This window comes from Moschus berezovskii, chromosome 13 (assembly GCF_049115385.1).
Source record: "Moschus berezovskii isolate FMDL1 chromosome 13, NW_MosBer_1.0, whole genome shotgun sequence".
NCBI classification, from domain to species: domain Eukaryota; kingdom Metazoa; phylum Chordata; class Mammalia; order Artiodactyla; family Moschidae; genus Moschus; species Moschus berezovskii.
This window is the reverse complement of record NC_142472.1, coordinates 3,482,476-3,500,526: the sequence shown is the minus strand read 5'-3', so window position 1 is coordinate 3,500,526 and position 18,051 is coordinate 3,482,476. Positions and strand designations below refer to the sequence as shown.

General features: G+C 42.8%; 1 protein-coding gene across 2 annotated transcripts in view; it reads left to right on the top strand.

The window, feature by feature from the left end:
* The first annotated feature begins 720 nt into the window (after positions 1 to 720).
* The window catches only part of TNFSF13B (TNF superfamily member 13b), a 30,564-nt gene continuing 13,233 nt past the window's right edge, over positions 721 to 18,051 (top strand). The window contains exons 1-3 of one of the 2 annotated variants that reach the window (XM_055426695.2): positions 721 to 1,240; positions 1,328 to 1,418; positions 17,771 to 17,827. In XM_055426695.2, coding sequence (XP_055282670.1) covers positions 950 to 1,240; positions 1,328 to 1,418; positions 17,771 to 17,827 — 439 coding nt within the window. In that variant the 5' untranslated portion in view covers positions 721 to 949. The remainder of the gene's footprint in view (positions 1,241 to 1,327; positions 1,419 to 17,770; positions 17,828 to 18,051) is intronic. The other variant, XM_055426696.2, reaches the window with a different exon arrangement.

Genomic DNA, 18,051 nt, shown 5'->3' with positions numbered 1-18,051 from the left:
AGGAAGAGAGCAGTTAATGAGGGTTCCCGGGCACCCAGAGCCAGAGAAGGTCGCTTCTCCCTCAGTGTGCTGGGGACTTGCAGTTCCAGAAGTGTGGACCGCAGCGGTGGGAGGGCTCCTGGAGCCTGGCCCGCCCATGAGTGGCTGACTCTCAGCCTCCCAGGACCCCCGAGCCCCTGGAGGAAGACCTCAGCTTTCTCTTGGAAACTGCACCCACCCGCGTAGAAAGACCACACCCCTCTCCCCCACCATGTAGCTGATCTAAAGAGTTCTCCAGAATGTAAGAACATTCTTTTTATCACATCAGCAAGACCATAACGAGCAGAGTGCCTCCCAGCGGACCGCTGTGCCTCCTGTGAGGACACTTCATTATATTTCCTACTTCAAGACTGCTCCTCAGTCACTCTCCAGCGGAGCCTGGTCCACCGCTAAAGCACTTAGCTTATCTGACCTTCACGTGAATTATCTTTATCACACTTAGCAGGAATTTATTCCTGTTCTTTCCCCCTTCCCTACAAAGCCATGTGGCCACAACTGGACCCAGCCCTCTCCTAATGCTCCTTAAACACCTTCCTATCTTAAAAGCTCCCCGGAGTGTGCTGGTCCGAACTGCCAGTTCCCTCCCATCAGTAGATCTTAGGGGCGTCCCGGGTCTGTGCATGAGTGTTCTGCGATGCCATTGAAATTCTTACAAAACTGAAAGTGAAAAGAGGAAGACGGTTGAGCAATCGGATAGAAGGGTGAGTGCCAGGAAGACCTAGCGTCCAGTCGGGGCAAGAGATGCAGCCGCGGCGGGAGAGGGTTCAGGAGAGCGCGGCCCGGGGCGAGCGTCGCGGGGCTGGGCCGCGTAGTCAACGTGGGGCAGCAACACAGCCAGATAACAGGAAATGATCCATTCTCTGTGGCCGCTCAGGCTAGGGGCCCCAACCTGCAAAGTTCAAGGAGGGAAATGGATGACTCCACCGGGGAGCAGTCCCGCCTCTCTTGCCCTCAGACCAGAGAAGAAATGAAACTGCAGGAGGGAGGCTCCGTGCTGCCCCAGGAGGAAGGCCCCTCGGGCCGGTGCCGCGAGGACGGGAGGCTGCTGGCCGCGACCCTGCTGCTCGTCGCCTCGTGCAGCTGCCTCACGGCGCTGGCCCTCTGCTGGGCGGCGGCCCTGCAAGCGGAGCTGGGCAGCCTGCGGGCGGAGCTGCGCGGGCGGCCGGGCGCCCCCCAGGCCGGCGCCGCCCCCGGCCTGAACGTGAGTGCGCCGCAGTAGCCGCAGCCCCCCGCCGCCGCGCCCCCAGGCCCGCTGCCCGGCAGTAACGTGGTGGGGCTTTTCTCTCAGCAGCGGATCTTTGCACCCCCAGCTCCGGGAGAAAGCAATTCCAGCCAGAGCGGCAGGAGCAAGCGGGGCCTGCCGGAGGCAGACGAAGCAGGTACGTCTGCGGGGGGACAGCCGCGCCCGGGGCGGGCTCCAGGGCCCAGGTGACCGGAGCATCCTGCCTGGAGAGGGGCGCCGGACGGAAGCCGGAGGCTGGAAACGGCGGCCCCGGCCCGGCTGCCCCGGGGCGGAGGCGAGCCCTGGCCGGCGTCCTGGGCCGGCCGCGCGTCGGGTCCTCCCGCGCGCTCGTGGCGGGGGCGCTGGCAGCGCAGACCGGGGAGAGGGGCTCACCTCTGCCCTCAGGGAGCGAGCCCGCGCCCTGTGGGGAGCGCCGTCCCGCAGCCCCCGGGCGGGCGGGGAGGCGCCGGGAGCTGGGCTGGAGTGAGGTCTGGTCGGACGAGGGGCTGAGCGCATCTCCGAGGGGCGTAGCTGCTGCGAAACCACGTGGCGGCCAGGCAGGTGCACGCCGGTGCTCCGTTTGATTTCTCCCCTTTTTAAGAAGAAGCCTATTTTACACGCCGGGGCGCAGAGATTTCAAAGTTTTTCCTTATTATAACGCTCTTCCAGGAGCGCCGCAGGTTTATAATCTCCTGTAATATAATGATTTCTACCTGCTCCACAGATATCTCAGATTTGGGAGTGGGGGACACCCCAAAACTTCAGCTCCAGTTCCTTCACGTCAAGGATGGAAAGCAGAATTTGCATTGCGTTACTAATATTGCAATTTAACAAACCCTTCGTGCTGTTTCCCTTTTATATTGCAGGAGCATTTTTTGAGCCCCTAGAATGTGCCAGGCAGGCTTGTATGGGGGAGAGGTTGTCGCGTCTCCTATTTTAACCTTAGTGGTGACTATAAGCCAAACTGAACAGGTGTAATTATTTACCTATATCTGCACTTTGAAGGAGAGTGCTTGAGAGACAGATTAGGTGTTTTGCCTCTCTCTCTCTCTCTCTCACACACACACACACACGATGCTCCTTCTGTAAACTTATTTTTCACTAAATGCCTTATTCATGGGAAAAATAACTCCTTAGTTTTATACGGCAATACGTTTTGTATCTGCCTATCCTATCTCCATGCCAGTTGTCACAAACAATTGGGTATACACATTTTAAAACAGGAAAATCCTCATATTTTTACTGTACTCTAACATCCTTATTTTCATTTTTTGCATTTTGTCATCCATATTTTCTGCATAATTGAAAAAATACGGCATATATACTGTGGTATATTATTGTGTTCACTTATTGCACAATAAGCTTTTTCCTTATTTCTAAGTAATTCTCACATACCTATATTAATTTATTTGTTATAATAATCATGATCATTTCCAGTTTTTTCCTTATTTCTAAGTAATTCTCACATACCTATATTAATTTATTTGTTATAATAATCATGATCATTTCCAGTTTTTTTGGTAGATGGAACATGTCTAAATTTTTGTGCAGTTTGATGCATGTACTCAATATAAATTCCGTAGATAGAGTGTCTGAGCCAAAGAGGATGAACGTCTTTATCTCGCTCACTACCTGCTGCAACATTGATTTCCAAATGGATTATAAATGAATGCAGTCAGAAATGCAGTGTGCAAGTTCTTCACATTCTTACACGTTTTACCTTTAAAGATATATTTTGGCTAGCTCAGTAGTTGAAAAATAGTGCCTCAAATTTAATTTGTGGCTTGCTTACAAATAAGAATTATCTTCTTTTTGCATATTTTGGTAGCTTCTAATTTTATCCTCTACTAATTTTAATTTATAACTTCCCTCAGTCATCTGTCCTATTTTTAAAATAATTTTGAATAAACTCTGTATTAGGCATCTTGTTTATCAAAATTTTGATGTAAATGTTTTCACAATATTTTGCTGCTTTTTAGAACTTGGACAGAGATCTTATGTCTGTGTATTTTAATGTGATACCCTTTTAAAAAATTTTCTCTAAGACATCAAAGTTAAAATACATATTTATTCATAATCTCTTAAAGTAGTTTGCTATTTTTTCTACCATTTTCACTTTTTTCTAGTAATTTAGTGTTGTAGTTTGGTATTAAAGCCGTTAGTCCTGGAGTTTATTTTGGTGAATCATGTTATACTAGCCTTAACTTCTCCTTTCTTCTCCTACTTTTTTCTTCCAAAGTGTTGCTAAATATCTAAACCAAATTAATTAGATGATTCTTTTGAACTCATTTGCATTGAAACACTTACTGTATTATATTGAGTTCCTCATATATAGTTGAATATTTTGAGACTGCTTTTTTTCATTGATTTATTATCCTATTTATCTGCATTGAATATTTTAAGGAATTTTGTAATATAATGAGCTTCAATATCTAGTAGGGTGATAATGCTTCATTCTCCTTCAACCTTGTCTGCCTATAAATTTATTATTAAAAATAAACCCTAGCTCTCCCATTCCAAGAGGATATAGACTTATTACAGCAGATTAAGAAGGAAAAAACTGAGTAAGAAATCAATAACTCCCTAAGCCCCACTTCCCCGAAATATGTTCTATTAGTATATTGATATTTTAAACTTTCATCCCATGTGAATGTTTTTTCATATTTGTGTTTCTAAGGCATCCAAAAATGATATACTCACAAAACATTTTCCCCAAATAACTTTCAATTTTTAGAAAATTTGGAGAACAGCAGAAAATTCTAACCAATGAATAAGAATCCACCCACTTCCCATAACACAGATGTAATCACTATTACCAATATCATGATTTATCTCAGATTTTTATACAACTTTAATGTAGCATATATATGGTATATATATGTATTCTATTTATGTGTGTATACTGTGTATATATACGGGCATACCACATATGCATGTCTATATTATGTATATATATGCAGTATATATACTGTATGCTGCTACTGCTACTGCTAAGTCGCTTTAGTCGTGTCCGACTCTTTGCGACCCCATAGGCGGCAGCCCACCAGGCTCCCCCGTCCCTGGGATTCTCCAGGCAAGAATACTGGAGTGGGTTGCCATTTCCTTCTCCAGTATACTGTATACTCAGTCACATATATGTCTTTATGTCTCTCTACATATACTTTGAGCATTCATAGATCCCAGAGGAAAAATTTAAAGATGAGCAACTCAATGACAATTATCATCAACAAATCTTGTCAATAAAATTGACGTGAATGTTGTTTCATCCTTTCATGCAAGGAAATGTCATTTTGTTTAACACTACTTTAAAATTTGTATATGTATATACCAAGAAGTTTGGATGAAGCTCCATGATTTTTGTTTTCCGTTTGGTAAGGTCCTTCTTTTGCAATTGAGAAAATTCTATGCAGTTTGAATCAATGCAACTTTCTTTGGTTTTTTGTTTCCATTCTAGTTGTGACTTATTTTAATTAACACTCCAAAGCCTTAGGTTATCCCTTTTAGTTTTAAAATGTTAGTTTTCATTTCACTTATTAGTTATCTACATGTGTTTAGATGTATTTTATTGGAATTTTATAAAGCCTGTAACTGAAGAAAAATGAATTTTCACATTTTGAATTTATCTATTCAAGAATTTTTAATATCTATATTAAATATAGAATTTTAAATTTCACAATAAGGCAGCTTTCCTTATATAGGTTTCACTATTCTTTCATGATTAATTTTAAAATGTTCCTGTTACTTTGGAGCCTTGGCATTTTCAAATTGCTTGTTAAAGTGTTAAAAAAATACAGAGTTTTCAAGTAAATGATATATAGTATTTGACCTTACACTTACTTTTAAGCCACACCAAGACACTTAGTGGATTTATAACTAATAGAATTATAATATTCTTCTAGATTTTTTCTAGAATATTCTGTTTTCTCAAAGTCAGTTTTTTCATCATTTTATAACCATGCCCAAAAGTTTCACAGCTAAATATTGCTAAGTAATATACCATAATGTTACCCATTCTTATTTTCCTATGAATCCAACCCAGATTTCAGCAGGCATCTCAATTTTATTGGGTATATATTCAGTTTGTAAGTAAATTCCAGTACGTTGTGGGCTAGAAAGTCTGACCTCTCCAGAACACAGCAAGCCTGGTCCTTGCATCAATGCTTGATACTTGCCACAGATCACCTCGGAAGGTTCTTTTCATTTGTGTGTAGACGATCTGTACAACTGGAGAGTAGAGACTTCTGTGGTCTGGCCCCATTTCTCCTGTGGTATAGTCAGCATGGCACTCGCACCGGGTGGGTGTTCCATGAACATGTGTGAATCAATGTGGGGCTTGATATCAAATAAGATAGAATGATTTAGAATCATTTTACTTCCCCCATGGCTCAGCCATAAAGAATCTACCTGCAAGGTAGGGGGCACAGGAGATGCAGGTTCAATCCCTGGGCTGGGACGACCCCCTGGAAGAGGAAATGGCAACCCACTCCAATATTCTTGCCTGAAAAATTCCATGGACAGAGGAACCTGGCAGGCTACAGTCCAAAGGGTCACAAAAGAGCTGGACACAACTGAGCGACAGCACCGAGCGCCAAGCGACATCATATTTTGGGGGAAGGGATTTTCCCATATTTCTTCATCTGTCAAGTTTTGATCAAAGGCCGTCTTATGAAATTTTTTTAACTTGACCTTTTAAAGAACTGCTTAACCAAAGAATGAGCATGATCAGAAGACTTGAGTCCCAGGGGTGTGGTCCGGAAACCCCTTGCCTCAGACGTGCTCGGTACCCCAGGCAGAGGCAGTATTTGGGCTCATTGAAAAGTCAGAGAAGCTCCCCTATTCAGCGACTTCTTTAACTATAATTTCATGGATTGTTAGTTTAATTTATTTTATTTTAATTGACGTATTCTTTACATACTCAGAAAAGGGCACATATCTTCAAGTCAGTGAAATTCACAAACTGCAGGTCAGTACATGAAGGGCAGCACCCCTATCAGCCTGCACACCGAGTTAGCACTCCTTGCAGACACCGCCACCCGACCCAGGAGTAAAAGCACTGCTTTCACTTAATTCTAGAATTTGATGCTAGGGCTCCAGTTTTGCTTTTCTTAACTATGTTGTGTTTCAGATGAACGTCTTAGCAAGTTTCCTATGTTTCATAAGAATTTCTGATTGTAGTCTAACAAGCAGAAATGTGGGGAAATCCAGGAGTATAATTGCCAAATGGCTTACAATAGCCAAAAATTCACTTTTCAGCCCATAAGTGTATTTGGAGATAGTCCCAATTAAAAAAAAAAAAACCCTAAAGTGACACAACTTTGAAGATATTATGCATGAATATTTCTTCACTGGTGGATTCACAGTGATCCATGTGTTAAACCTGAACTTAACTGTGATTCTCTTCCTAAGAACCTAAAGATAATCAGCTTGAGAGTCCATTAAGAAAGTGAACTCTTCCAAAAGGGTTTCTACTCAACTCTAATAAGTTCACTAGTAAACTGAGGTGACCTTTTGCTTTCTCCTTTGTTGTTCAGTAGGCAATTTAAAAGTTATCGGAAACCCATGTGTTTCAGATTATGGAAAGACAAAAATTATTTTTTATTAACATTTGTTATACTTCTCTCAATTTTAATAACAAAAATAGTGGTGAAAGCATGAGCGTTTTAAAGAAAGTAAAAACAAGAGGAGGAAAAAAATTGCTCATATTTTATCTTGCAAATATTTCCTGTAAGATTCAGACTGTTCTACTTTGTATTTCTCCATTTTTTAAATAAACTTTTTGAAATTATTTTAGAATTACAGAAAAGTTACAATAACAGTGCAGTGAGTCCCCTTCTGACTCCCGTCCAGTTTCCTCCGAAGCTCGCATCTCATGTTACCTTGGTGCTTTGCGACAGCACAGAAACCAACACTGGGGTTGAACTAAACTCCTGAAGCGTTAGTCGCTCAGTCATGGCTGAGTCTTTGCAACCCCCTGAGCTGTAGCGCACCGGGCTTCTCTGTCCATGGAATTCTCCAGGCAAGAAAACTGGAGTGGGTTGCCATGCCCTCCTCCAGGGGATCTTCCCAATTCAGGGATTGCACCTGGGTCTCCTGTACTGTAAGCAGATTCTTTATTGTCTGAGCCACCAGAGAAGCCCTGACGTTATTTGAATTTCACCAACTTTTCCCCTAAAGTCTTTTTATGTTCCAGGAGCCATCCAGGACACCACAATGCATTTGATTTTTTTTAAATCAGAGTTTTGAATATAATAAATATGAGTGTGTGCGTGTCCAGTCATGTCTGACTCTGCAACCCTATGAAATGTAGCCCACCAGCCTTCTCTGTCCATAGGGTTTTCCAGGCAAGAACACTGGGGTGGGTTGCCATTTCCTCCTCTAGGGGATCTTCTTGACCCAGGAATCAAGTGTGCATCTCCTACACTGGCACGTGAATTCTTTACCACTGAGCCACCTCTACCTCCTTAATACACAGAAATTAATGCCTAATATGGTAACTTAAATATTTCCCTGGGGTAAACACTTATACTGTGAAACATAAGTATGCATGCTAAGTCACTTCAGTCATGTCCGACTCTTTGTGACCCCCCTGGACTGTAGCCCACCAGGCTCGTCTGTCCATAGGATTCTCCAGGCAAGAATGCTAGTGTGGGTTGCCATTTCCTCCTTCAGGGGGTCCTCCTGACCGAACCCGCATCTCTTGGCCTCCTGCACTGGCAGGCAGTTTCTTTACCATTAGTGCCACCTTGGGAAACAGAAATATATCAATACTTTTTTTTTTTTTTTTGAGTCCTGAAATCCATAGTCCATTTCCTTTGCAAGAAAAGACGGGATGTCTGAGGGGTCTGTAGACATCTTTGCTTTATGAACATTTCCAGTCTTTGCTTTATGAACATTTCTGTTTCAGCTATAACTTCCAAGGCTGTAAAATGCATGTTGCAAGTATGCAGTGTGTAACTCAACCATCCATTCCGTCCCCAATGAGGCTGCAGCCTCTTACCCAGCAAGGGCGTGTTCTTTCCTAGAACAGAAACAGATGGTTGCTGTCATGGTGATCTTTGACCAGAGCCTTCCCTGAGTGTTATTTTTCTTGTCCCCTGCTTCAATAAGGAGAGACTTCTTTTCAGTGTTGCAACAGCTGGCTTCTGTTCAATTTCCACAAAAGTATTTAAAATGCAAATAGTGACCTGATAACCACATCTCTGAACCCTGTTCTTATCAAGTTTAAAGTTTTGGGAAACTAAAGGGCCAGGAAGCAGATCAACAGGGTAGCCGGAAGTGATATTGTGTCTCTTCCAGCCTTGCCTAATGTCAGAGGTTGCTAACACTGTGCTGGTTGTTGGGTATTGATCAGATGAAAGTTTCCTGCCCATGGGCTATCACATTGCAGTGAGGTGGGAAGCCACAGAAAACAGTCAATGAACATAATTGATGAGTAAATTATAATACTTGAAAATAGCAAATATGTTGCAAAAGTAAACATTTTAGGGCAGGGTTAAGAGAACCAGCAGAGTTAAGGGTGAGGAAGGGCAAGGGGATGTGTCTCTATTTCAAATAAGAGAGGCCAGGGTAAGTCTTTCTATCTAATTCCCAAAAGCTCAATCGTTCTTTATACTTTCAACATTAAAAATCTTCAAACATGCATAGGCTTTCCATGTGGCACAGTGGTAAAGAATCCAATGCAGGGGACTCAGGAGACTCAGGTTCAATTCCTGGGTTGGGAAGATTCTCGGGAGGAGGAAATAGCAACCCACTCCAGTATTCTTGCCTGGGAAATCTCATGGACAGCGGAGCCTGGTGGGCTACAGTCCATGGGGTCACTCAGCACACATAGGTATTTTAGAAATAAAGTCATAATGTTGAGGGATGCGTTCTCATTAATAGTTCTGTAAAAATGGATGGTACTAATTTGAATGGTTGATCGCGCTTTTTATGGGTCAAGTTCTACTTTGACGATCTATGTTGGTCAGCTGCTCTTTTCTTGTGGTGAGGAATCCACATTTCTGAGGAGTTAGAGAAACAGACCTTTCCCAAAATAGAGGAAACGCTTACTGTGTGAAGCTCTGAGCTAGGCATTCTGGAACATACCGAAAAGGGGAGAGATGAGTTCCATGTGAGAGCTCTGGGTTTGGCCCTGTGGACACATGATTATCCTTTGCCCTCTTAATGATCCCACGGGGTTGGCATTGCTGTCTGCACTTCAGATGAGCGAATTGAATCCCAGACGTAGTCAGTCCCTCCTACCAGCAGCCCGCTATTGAGCTGGAGACTTTAAGCTAGTGTTGCTTGAGCCACTCAGGATTCACTGAGAGGGCAGCCGAGGAGCGGGAGGTGAGTGTGTGTGGCGAGGGGGCGAGGGCAAAGAAGCAGGCTCGGGGCGTGGGAGCTTGGGGATTGCTGCTGCGCCCTGGCGGAAGGGCCCCCGGAGCCCGGAGCATGCGCCAGCCAGCTCTGCGATTTACTGCCCCTTTCTCCAGACACTCAGCTGGGCTTCTCCTTTCGATTTTGCCTTCCTTGACTTCAGACCTGTGGGCATGTTGTGTCACGAAGCTTATGTTCTTCCCTGTTAAGTTAGGTTGCCCAGTGCCTCCTGAGTATTCCTCTTTAATAAAGAGAAATATCCTAAAATATACAAAGAAGTCATGACGAAAGGAAAAGCATATCCTGTGGAGATGATGACTCATATAGGACTGGTAACTTTAAGTTAAAATACTTGACCATTTGCAAAATTAAACATGAAGACAGCGTTTTTTGTTTTTCCTGTTTTATTCCTGGGGCTTCCTTGGTGACTCAGTGGTGAAGAAAACACCTGTCAGTGCAGGCGATGCGATTTCAATCCCCGGCCAGGAAGATCACCTGGAGACGGCACTGGCAACCCACTCCAGTGTTCTTGCCTGGAGAATCCCAGGGACGGGGGAGCCTGGTGGGCTTCCGTCTATGGTGTCACACAGAGTCGGACACAACTGAAGTGACTTAGCAGCAGCAACTCAAGCAAAGGGTTTCCTAGGTGGCGCCAGTGTTTGGGAGCCCTCCCTGCTATCAGTGCAGGAGACTAAGAGACATGGGTTGGGGAGAGTCCCTGGAGAAGGAAATGGCAACCCACTCCAGTATTCTTGTCTGGAGAATCCCATGGACAGGGGAGCCCAGTGCATTCATGGCGGGCTACAGTCCAAAAGGCCACAAAGAGTTGGACACGACTGAAGTGACTTAACATGCGAGCAGCTCAAAAAAAAAAAAAAAATCAAATTCCTACATTTGTCCTGACTTCCGTATACTGAATATTAGGCATCACTTTCAGAGTCCTCATTTTTCAAACGTACAGTGTAATGTGTAAGAAGACAGAGGAAAGAAGAAAGATAAAAGAAAATGAAGGATGGACATCTCATTCCGACTGAAGAGCTGGGAAGAAGTTTCTTGAATGAGATGAGTGAGGAGAACTGTGGGAGTAGGACATATGGACAGAACATGTGCAATGGGAAAAGTTCAGTGCAGGATGCTTTTCATGGGAACCACACACAATACGCAATAACTGCATTATTTGTGGTAGTTTCTATTAGATTTAGCTTTGTTGAAATAATGTATAAGAAACTGGATTCCGGTTTGAAAGGGTTTGATTCCAACACAGAATGCAGTACAGCAGCTATTTGTTTGTTCCTTAATTGTTAAGTCGTGTCCAGCTCTTTGTGACCTCATGGACTGTAGCCCACCGGGCTCCTCTGTCCGTGGGATTTCCCAGTATTCCCAAGAACACTGCAGTGGGTTGCCATTTCCTAGTGCAGCGGATCTTCCTGACTCGGGAATTGACCCTGCATCTCCTGCATTGACAAGTGGATTCTTTACGACTGAGTCATCAGATGTTAGCAATTCCATGAACTGTCAAGGCTCTTTTCCCAAATAAATGAAATTTGAATGTCACACTTTAAAAGGTGGCTTTCAACCTCAATCAGTCCAACCACTATTCCAATTATAAAGTTGGTTGGATTTTATTATATCAAATTTTGAGCAATACTAAATGATTTCTGCCCTGAAAGTTCTTATTTTAGGAATTCTCTTTTGTAAACTAGTTTTGTCGTCAATATAATGTATTGTTTTAGAAATATTTTTCACATGGTTTAATATTATGAGTGAATTTTCTTATGCTGTAAAACTGTACTTAAGATTAATCATTTGTGTTTCTCAGATCATTATGATATGTAATATATATGCATAGATATACATGTACATATATATATTTAGGAATATGTGTCTCCCCATTGACAGAAAAAGGTTTTAAATTATGCTTCTGCTTTGCTTAGTTCAGTTCAGTTCAGTCGCTCAGTCGTGTCCGACTCTTTGCGACCCCATAAATCACAGCACGCCAGGCCTCCCTGTCCATCACCAACTCCCAGAGTTCACTTAAAAAGAAGTTAAAAAAGTAAACTATTCTCAAACTCTTGTATAATTCCCCTCAATTGTAGCAGAGGGAAGATGTATAAAAGACATTTGAAAACCAAATGCCATCAATTAATACTACAATTGTTATTAATATTATGTTTCTTATTTTAGTCTATGCATCCTCAAAACTCTTGTGATTGGATATCTATGCTATTTGGAGATTTAAAAAAAAAATGCTGCCCTTTTTTGATCCACTTTTTGTGAGCAATAATCTATAGATCAGTCTAAGATCAACTCTATGTCGAATTGGAAAGAAAGTCCTAAAACACTTAACTGGAGATGAGTTGTTAATAGATACCATATGTCCTAAAAAGAGATTTCCCTGGTGGCTCAGACAGTGATGAATCTGCCTAAAAAGAAGAAGACCCAGGTTTATGCTTGGATTGGGAAGATTCCCTGGAGAAGGGAATGGGAAGAGTTAAAAGGTGAAGAGGTTAAGGAACTGATGGGGTTGATGAAGCATGAGTGGCATCTCACGAGGACAGGATGGAAGGTCCTGTTATTTCCAAGAACGTATGTCCTTGAAAAGCCCCGTGACTGTCTCCAGAATAAGGAAAATTAATGCAGAGCACTAGCTTCAGTGAGTGTATTTCAAACCCTGCTATTAAACTGTCATTTAAATGTCCCATTTTCTTTTCTAAAGATTTTTTGAAATAAAAATTTCTCTTCATTTTGTATTTTCTTCTAAAAGTTATATTTCTCCTACCGTGCAATAAAATAGACCTTCGGGTTTTTAAAAAAAGATTTTTTAAATATATGGACCATTTTTAAGTCTTTACTGAATTTGCTACAATACTGCTTCCGTTTTATGTTTTGGTCACAAGGCATATAGGGTCTTAGTTCCCTGACCAGATACTGAACCTCTGTACCCTCTGCACCCTCTGCACTGGAAGGCAGAGTCTTAACCACTGGACAACCAGGGAAGTCCCTGCTGCTGCTGCTGCTGAGTCGCGTCATTTGTATCCGACTCTGTGCGACCCCATAGACGGCAGCCCACGAGGCTTCCCCGTCCCTGGGATTCTCCAGGCAAGAGCACTGGAGTGGGTTGCCATTTCCTTCTCCAGTGCGTGAAAGTGAAAAGTGAAAGTGAAGTCGCTCAGTCATGTCCGACTCTTTGTGACCCCATGGACTGCAGCCCACCAGGCTCTTCTGTCCGTGGGATTTTCCAGGCAAGAGCACTGGAGTGGGGTGCCATTGCCTTCTCCAGGGAAGTCCCCTAGACCTTTGTCTTTCAATGTGTAGGCTGTGGCCAAGTTTTAGTTGGGCTCTGGAGATTAAAGTTCAGGTATTTCATATTAGTCTGGTAGTTTCCAGCTTATCACTCATTAGGTAAACCCCTTTCGGTCTGAATAGAGGAGGTAAATCTACTACAGGCGTTTTATGGAAAAGGTCAAGGAGAGGGCTAATTGAAATAGTGTTTCTTTTTTGTTAAGGTACTTATTTATTTGTGGCTGTGCTGGGTCTTCATTGCTGAATGGGCTTTTCTCTAGTTGCGGCGAGTGGGGGCCACGCCCCCTTGTGCTGCGTGGGCTTCTCCTTGCAGTGGAGGCTGTTAAGCGTGCGCTCCAGGGTGCTTGGGATTCAGTTGTGGCCCGTGGGCCCAGTAGTTGCAGTCACTGGGCTCTGGAGCACAGGCTCAGTAGCTTCTGTGCATGGGCTTAGTTGCTCCGGGGCATGTAGGATCTTCCCAGATCAGGGATCAAACCCACGACTCCTGCGTCAGCGGGTGGATTCTTTACCACTGAGCCACCAGGGAAGCCCTGAAGTAGTCTTTCTAGTATTTCCTTGGTCTCTTCATCTGTTCCCTTGGCCTTCTTTCTCTCACACTATCCTTCCATTGTGCTCTCCGTTTATTTGGTTCAATACCATTGAGAATAATAATGCTCGTGCTCCTCCTACTAATAGCCAAGACTGACTTGGCAATTATTTTGTCCCAGGTACGCTACTAAATGTTTCAGGAGCATCATCTCACAAAATCTTTACAGTGCGCATGTCCATGGCAAAGGAAAGATGGAGAATTTGGAAATTTGACTCTGACTTGTGTCAACATCCTCTTCTTTTTCTGTGTGGAGGAAAAATTAGAATTTTGTGTGCTCCAGCTGGCGCCTGCATCCCTCACGGAACTTACCGTGGTCCCTTGTGTTTAGTCATTTCTTAAGAGGTGTTTGTTAGAAAAGTGGGTGTAATATGGCAACTCTAGACACTGTGCTTTTCAGGCTTGAGATGCTTTGAATGTTCTGTTGTTCCTTTCCTTCAAGCTGTCCTTGTTCTCAGCTAGTCTGCCTGTTATGGTGCGTGTCCATATTTGCTGTTGCAGAGGGTCTGCTGTAGTAACGGCAGTAACGAGTCACATTTCCCTGCTGCACAGACACTCCTGATATTATTTTGCAGCTTTTTTAAAAAAATGACACAAATGATCCTATTTACAAAACAGAAATTGAGTCACAAACGTAGAAAACAAACTTATGGTTTTCGAGCGGGGATGTGGTAGGATAAACTGGGAGTTTGGGGTTGACATATACACACTGTTGTATATAAATAAGGGGCTTCCTGGTGGGTCGGGACGATCCCCTGGAGAAGGAAATGGCAACCCACTCCAGGACTCTTGCCTGGAAAATTCCATGGACAGAGGAGCCTGGTGAGCTACAGTCCATGGGGTCGTAAAGAGTCGGACACGACTGAGAAACTTCACTTTCACTTTTCTCTTTCTGGTGGCTCAGAGAGTACACAGTCTCCTGCACTGCAGGAGATCTGGATTCAGTCTCTGGGTCAGAAAGATTCCCCTGGGAGGAGGGAATGGCTACCACTCCAGTATTCTTGCCTGGGACACTTTCAGGGACAGAGGAGCCTTGTGAACTACAGTCCATGGGGTCACAAGAGTTGGGATACAACTGAGTGTTAACACTTCCATATGTAAATAGATGACTAATAAGGACCACTGTATAGCACAGGGAACTCTGTTCGATACCCTGTAATGGCCTATATAGGAAAAGAATCTAAAAGAGTGAAAAGTGAAGTTTTAATTGCTCAGTCGTATCTGACTCTGTGCGACTCCATGGACTGCAGCCTGCCAGGCTTCTCTGTCCATGGGATTTCCAGGCAAGAATCCTGGAGTGGATTGCCATGCCGTCCTCCAGAGGATCTTCCTGACCCAGGGATTGAACCCAGGTCTCCAGCATTGCAGGCGGATTTGTAGCTTACGGTGAACAATGTTGGATTCGTGATCTCCAAAGAAGAAGATTTGGCTTTGGGCCCAGGTACCAGGCTTGATCACTCAAGCGCTTTTGTATAGCAGAGTTTTATTAAAGTATAAAAACGGAGAGAGAAAGCTTCTGACACAGACATCGGAAGTGGGGTGCAGAGCGCCCCCTCCCTGGTGTTAACACGGGAGCGGTATTCTTCTTAAATTAGTTATTATAATAAATCAAAAGAATGTCTCAAAGTTGTAGAAATTTTACCAGACCCACAATCTATATTTTAGGATAACAGGATTAGAACTTAACAATAGAAAGATCCTACCAGACCCTGTCCCATAATGTACATTCTAAAATATCAGGATTAGTCAGAAGGTTTTCAGGAAGCAGACACTGTCCTCAACCAGGATACACTGTTGTTATATAATCCCTAGTACAGAGTTTAAACTGAGTTGTGTAATCATCAGTTCCGGGCTTAAAGAAAAAAAAAATGTTTTATGTGACTAAGACTAAGAAATGTAGAGGGAAAAAAAGTCTGTCCTTTCGTCCTCCTTGAGAATTCCAGACCCCTGTCTCCTCCTCGGGGACCCCTGACTTCTTGTCAACCTGCCTAGGAATTGACGCTCTCTGATTCTTTATCATCTGAGCCGCCAGGGAAGCATGAGTGTCACTGACTCACTTTGCTATACACCTGAAACTAACAGAACATTGTAAATCAACTACACTCCAATAAAAAGGAAAAAAAAAAAAAAAGAGCCACAAGATAGCCAAAATGTTCTGCTCCTATCCAAAGCATCAGATTAACATAAAAATGTATTAGAAATATCTCATGGTTAAAAAGGATTGCAGTTTTCAACGATACAGTTCCACTTTTAAATACCAGAGAAAGTTTGCTAGCAGATTTTCTTATGTGATCACTGCCTTTAACAGCGTTCTTTTTAGGCCTGTGCATTTGCATAGCTTCAGAATATCAAATAATTATTACATCTGTTAGTCCATGGTTTCTGCTAATGATCTGCAGTGGGGATTCTCCACTGTGTTAATAAGCTCTTAAAATGTATCCATTGTGAAGCATGTTTTTAAAACGTTACTTCAGCATATATATGGAATTTAGAAAAATGGTAACCTGAACCCTGTATAAGAGACTGCAAAAGAGACATAGGCATTTAGAACAGTCTTTGGGACTCTGTGGGAGAGGGTGAAGGTGGAATGATTGGAGAGAATGGAATTGTAGCATGTATATTATCATAAGTGACCAGTCCAGGTTCGACGCATAAATTTTCCTCTGTTCAAAAAAAAAAAAAAAGAAAAGAAAAATAAAATAAAACGTTACTTCAACTCCGAGTAAGATGCATGGTATAGAATAATCTAAACTAATTTTTTTTAATTTAAAATAGGCACACTTAGCCCCATATTCCATGTTTTTCATAGATACTGCTGTGCTTTCTTTTCCTACAGACAGAGTACCTATTTTGCTTTTAATCTGAAGGCACTGTCTTCATTTAAAAGAATAGTTATATATTCTTTGGGGCTTCACTGATAGCTCAGTTGGTAAAGAATCGCCTGCAATGCAGGAGACCCCGCTTTAATTCCTGGGTCGGGAAGATCCACTGGAGAAGGGATAGGCGACCCACGCCAGTATTCTTGGGCTTCCCTTGTGGCTCATCTGGTAAAGAATCTGCCTGAAATGTGGGAGACCTAGGTTCAATCCCTGGGTTGGGAAGATACCCTGGAGAAGGGAAAGGCTCCCCACTCCAGTATTCTGGCCTGGAGAATTCCGTGGATGTATAGTCCATGGGGTCACAAAGAGTCGGACACGACTGAGCGAGTTTCATGCCGCATATTCTTTGGCGTGCTCTGTGGACTATTCTGTATGCAATGTGCAATGTGAATAGATGTGAGCGGATATGTCCCAGATGCTTTACTGGTGACGCAGCTGCCTAGGGAAATCTGTTTTATCTTAAAAAGATGTCGTAGCTCTCCTTCTCTTTCTAGTCCCAAACATTTTACCAAAAGCCTGACTTTGGCTCCAGAGTGAAACAGGCATGATTAAATTCAGGCCTTGCCACTGTCTATCCCTGGAGACTGGACAAGTTGTTTACACTTTCCAAGATGTAACTTCCAGTATGTAATTCTTAGGATTTTTGTGAAGTTGCCTGGATTTATACTAGCTCAATAAATGTAGCAATTATTTTTATTTTCAGTAATGTTAATAGTGGTATTTTCAGTACTAGTGAGTTACGATTTAATGTTAGATTTTTTAAAAAAGTAGAAAATCATTTTAGAGTAATCTGATCATTTGGCTTGTATATTTGAGAGAATTGGAGAACAAATGACAGTAGCTAAACTTTCTTTCTATACAGGTATATGTTTTAGAATAAGTTCAGCTAAACTGTTTAGATGGTATTACCTGGTGGCTCAGAGGATAAAGCGTCTGCCTGCAATGCGGAAGACCCAGGTTCGATCCCTGGGTTGGGAAGATCCCCTGGAGAAGGAAGTGGCAACCCACTCCAGTACTCTTGCCTAGAAAATTCCATGGATGGAGGAGCCTGGTGGGCTACAGTCCATGGGGTCACAAAGAGTCGGACATGACTTCACTTGTCAAAATAATGAAAAAGTGAAGTACTATATTTCAATAGCATAGAGTTTTTCTAAAACTTGAATTTCGAGTATATACACATTGCATTTAAAGGACAAGTTATACTGAAATCTGTGGGCATGTCTCCTACAGTGACTTTAAGGACAGCATGTAGGCAGTGAGAAAGTATTGATGCCGTTGGTCAGGGCGCGTTGGGAGAGTGGGTTTGTAGCTTTGTATTCTTGGTCATCTGTTCCCTTACTATTTCTATTCATGTAACTAAAATGATATATTTTTGCTTTTCAGTCACTCAAGACTGCTTGCAGTTGATTGCAGACAGTGACACGCCTACTATACGAAAAGGTAATCAAGCGTTTACAGGAACCTTTCCACTTAGAATTCAGTTCAGTCCAATTACTTGTACATTTCATGCTCCAAAATTGTATTTGAACTCCATCTCAAATCAATGATCTGCCTCAAAACTTCTTATAATCAGATTTAAGATAATAAATTCATTTAAAATAACTGGGGAGTAAATATTTAGGCTCCTATAATAACCTAACAAAGAGAATTACCTTTAGGACACT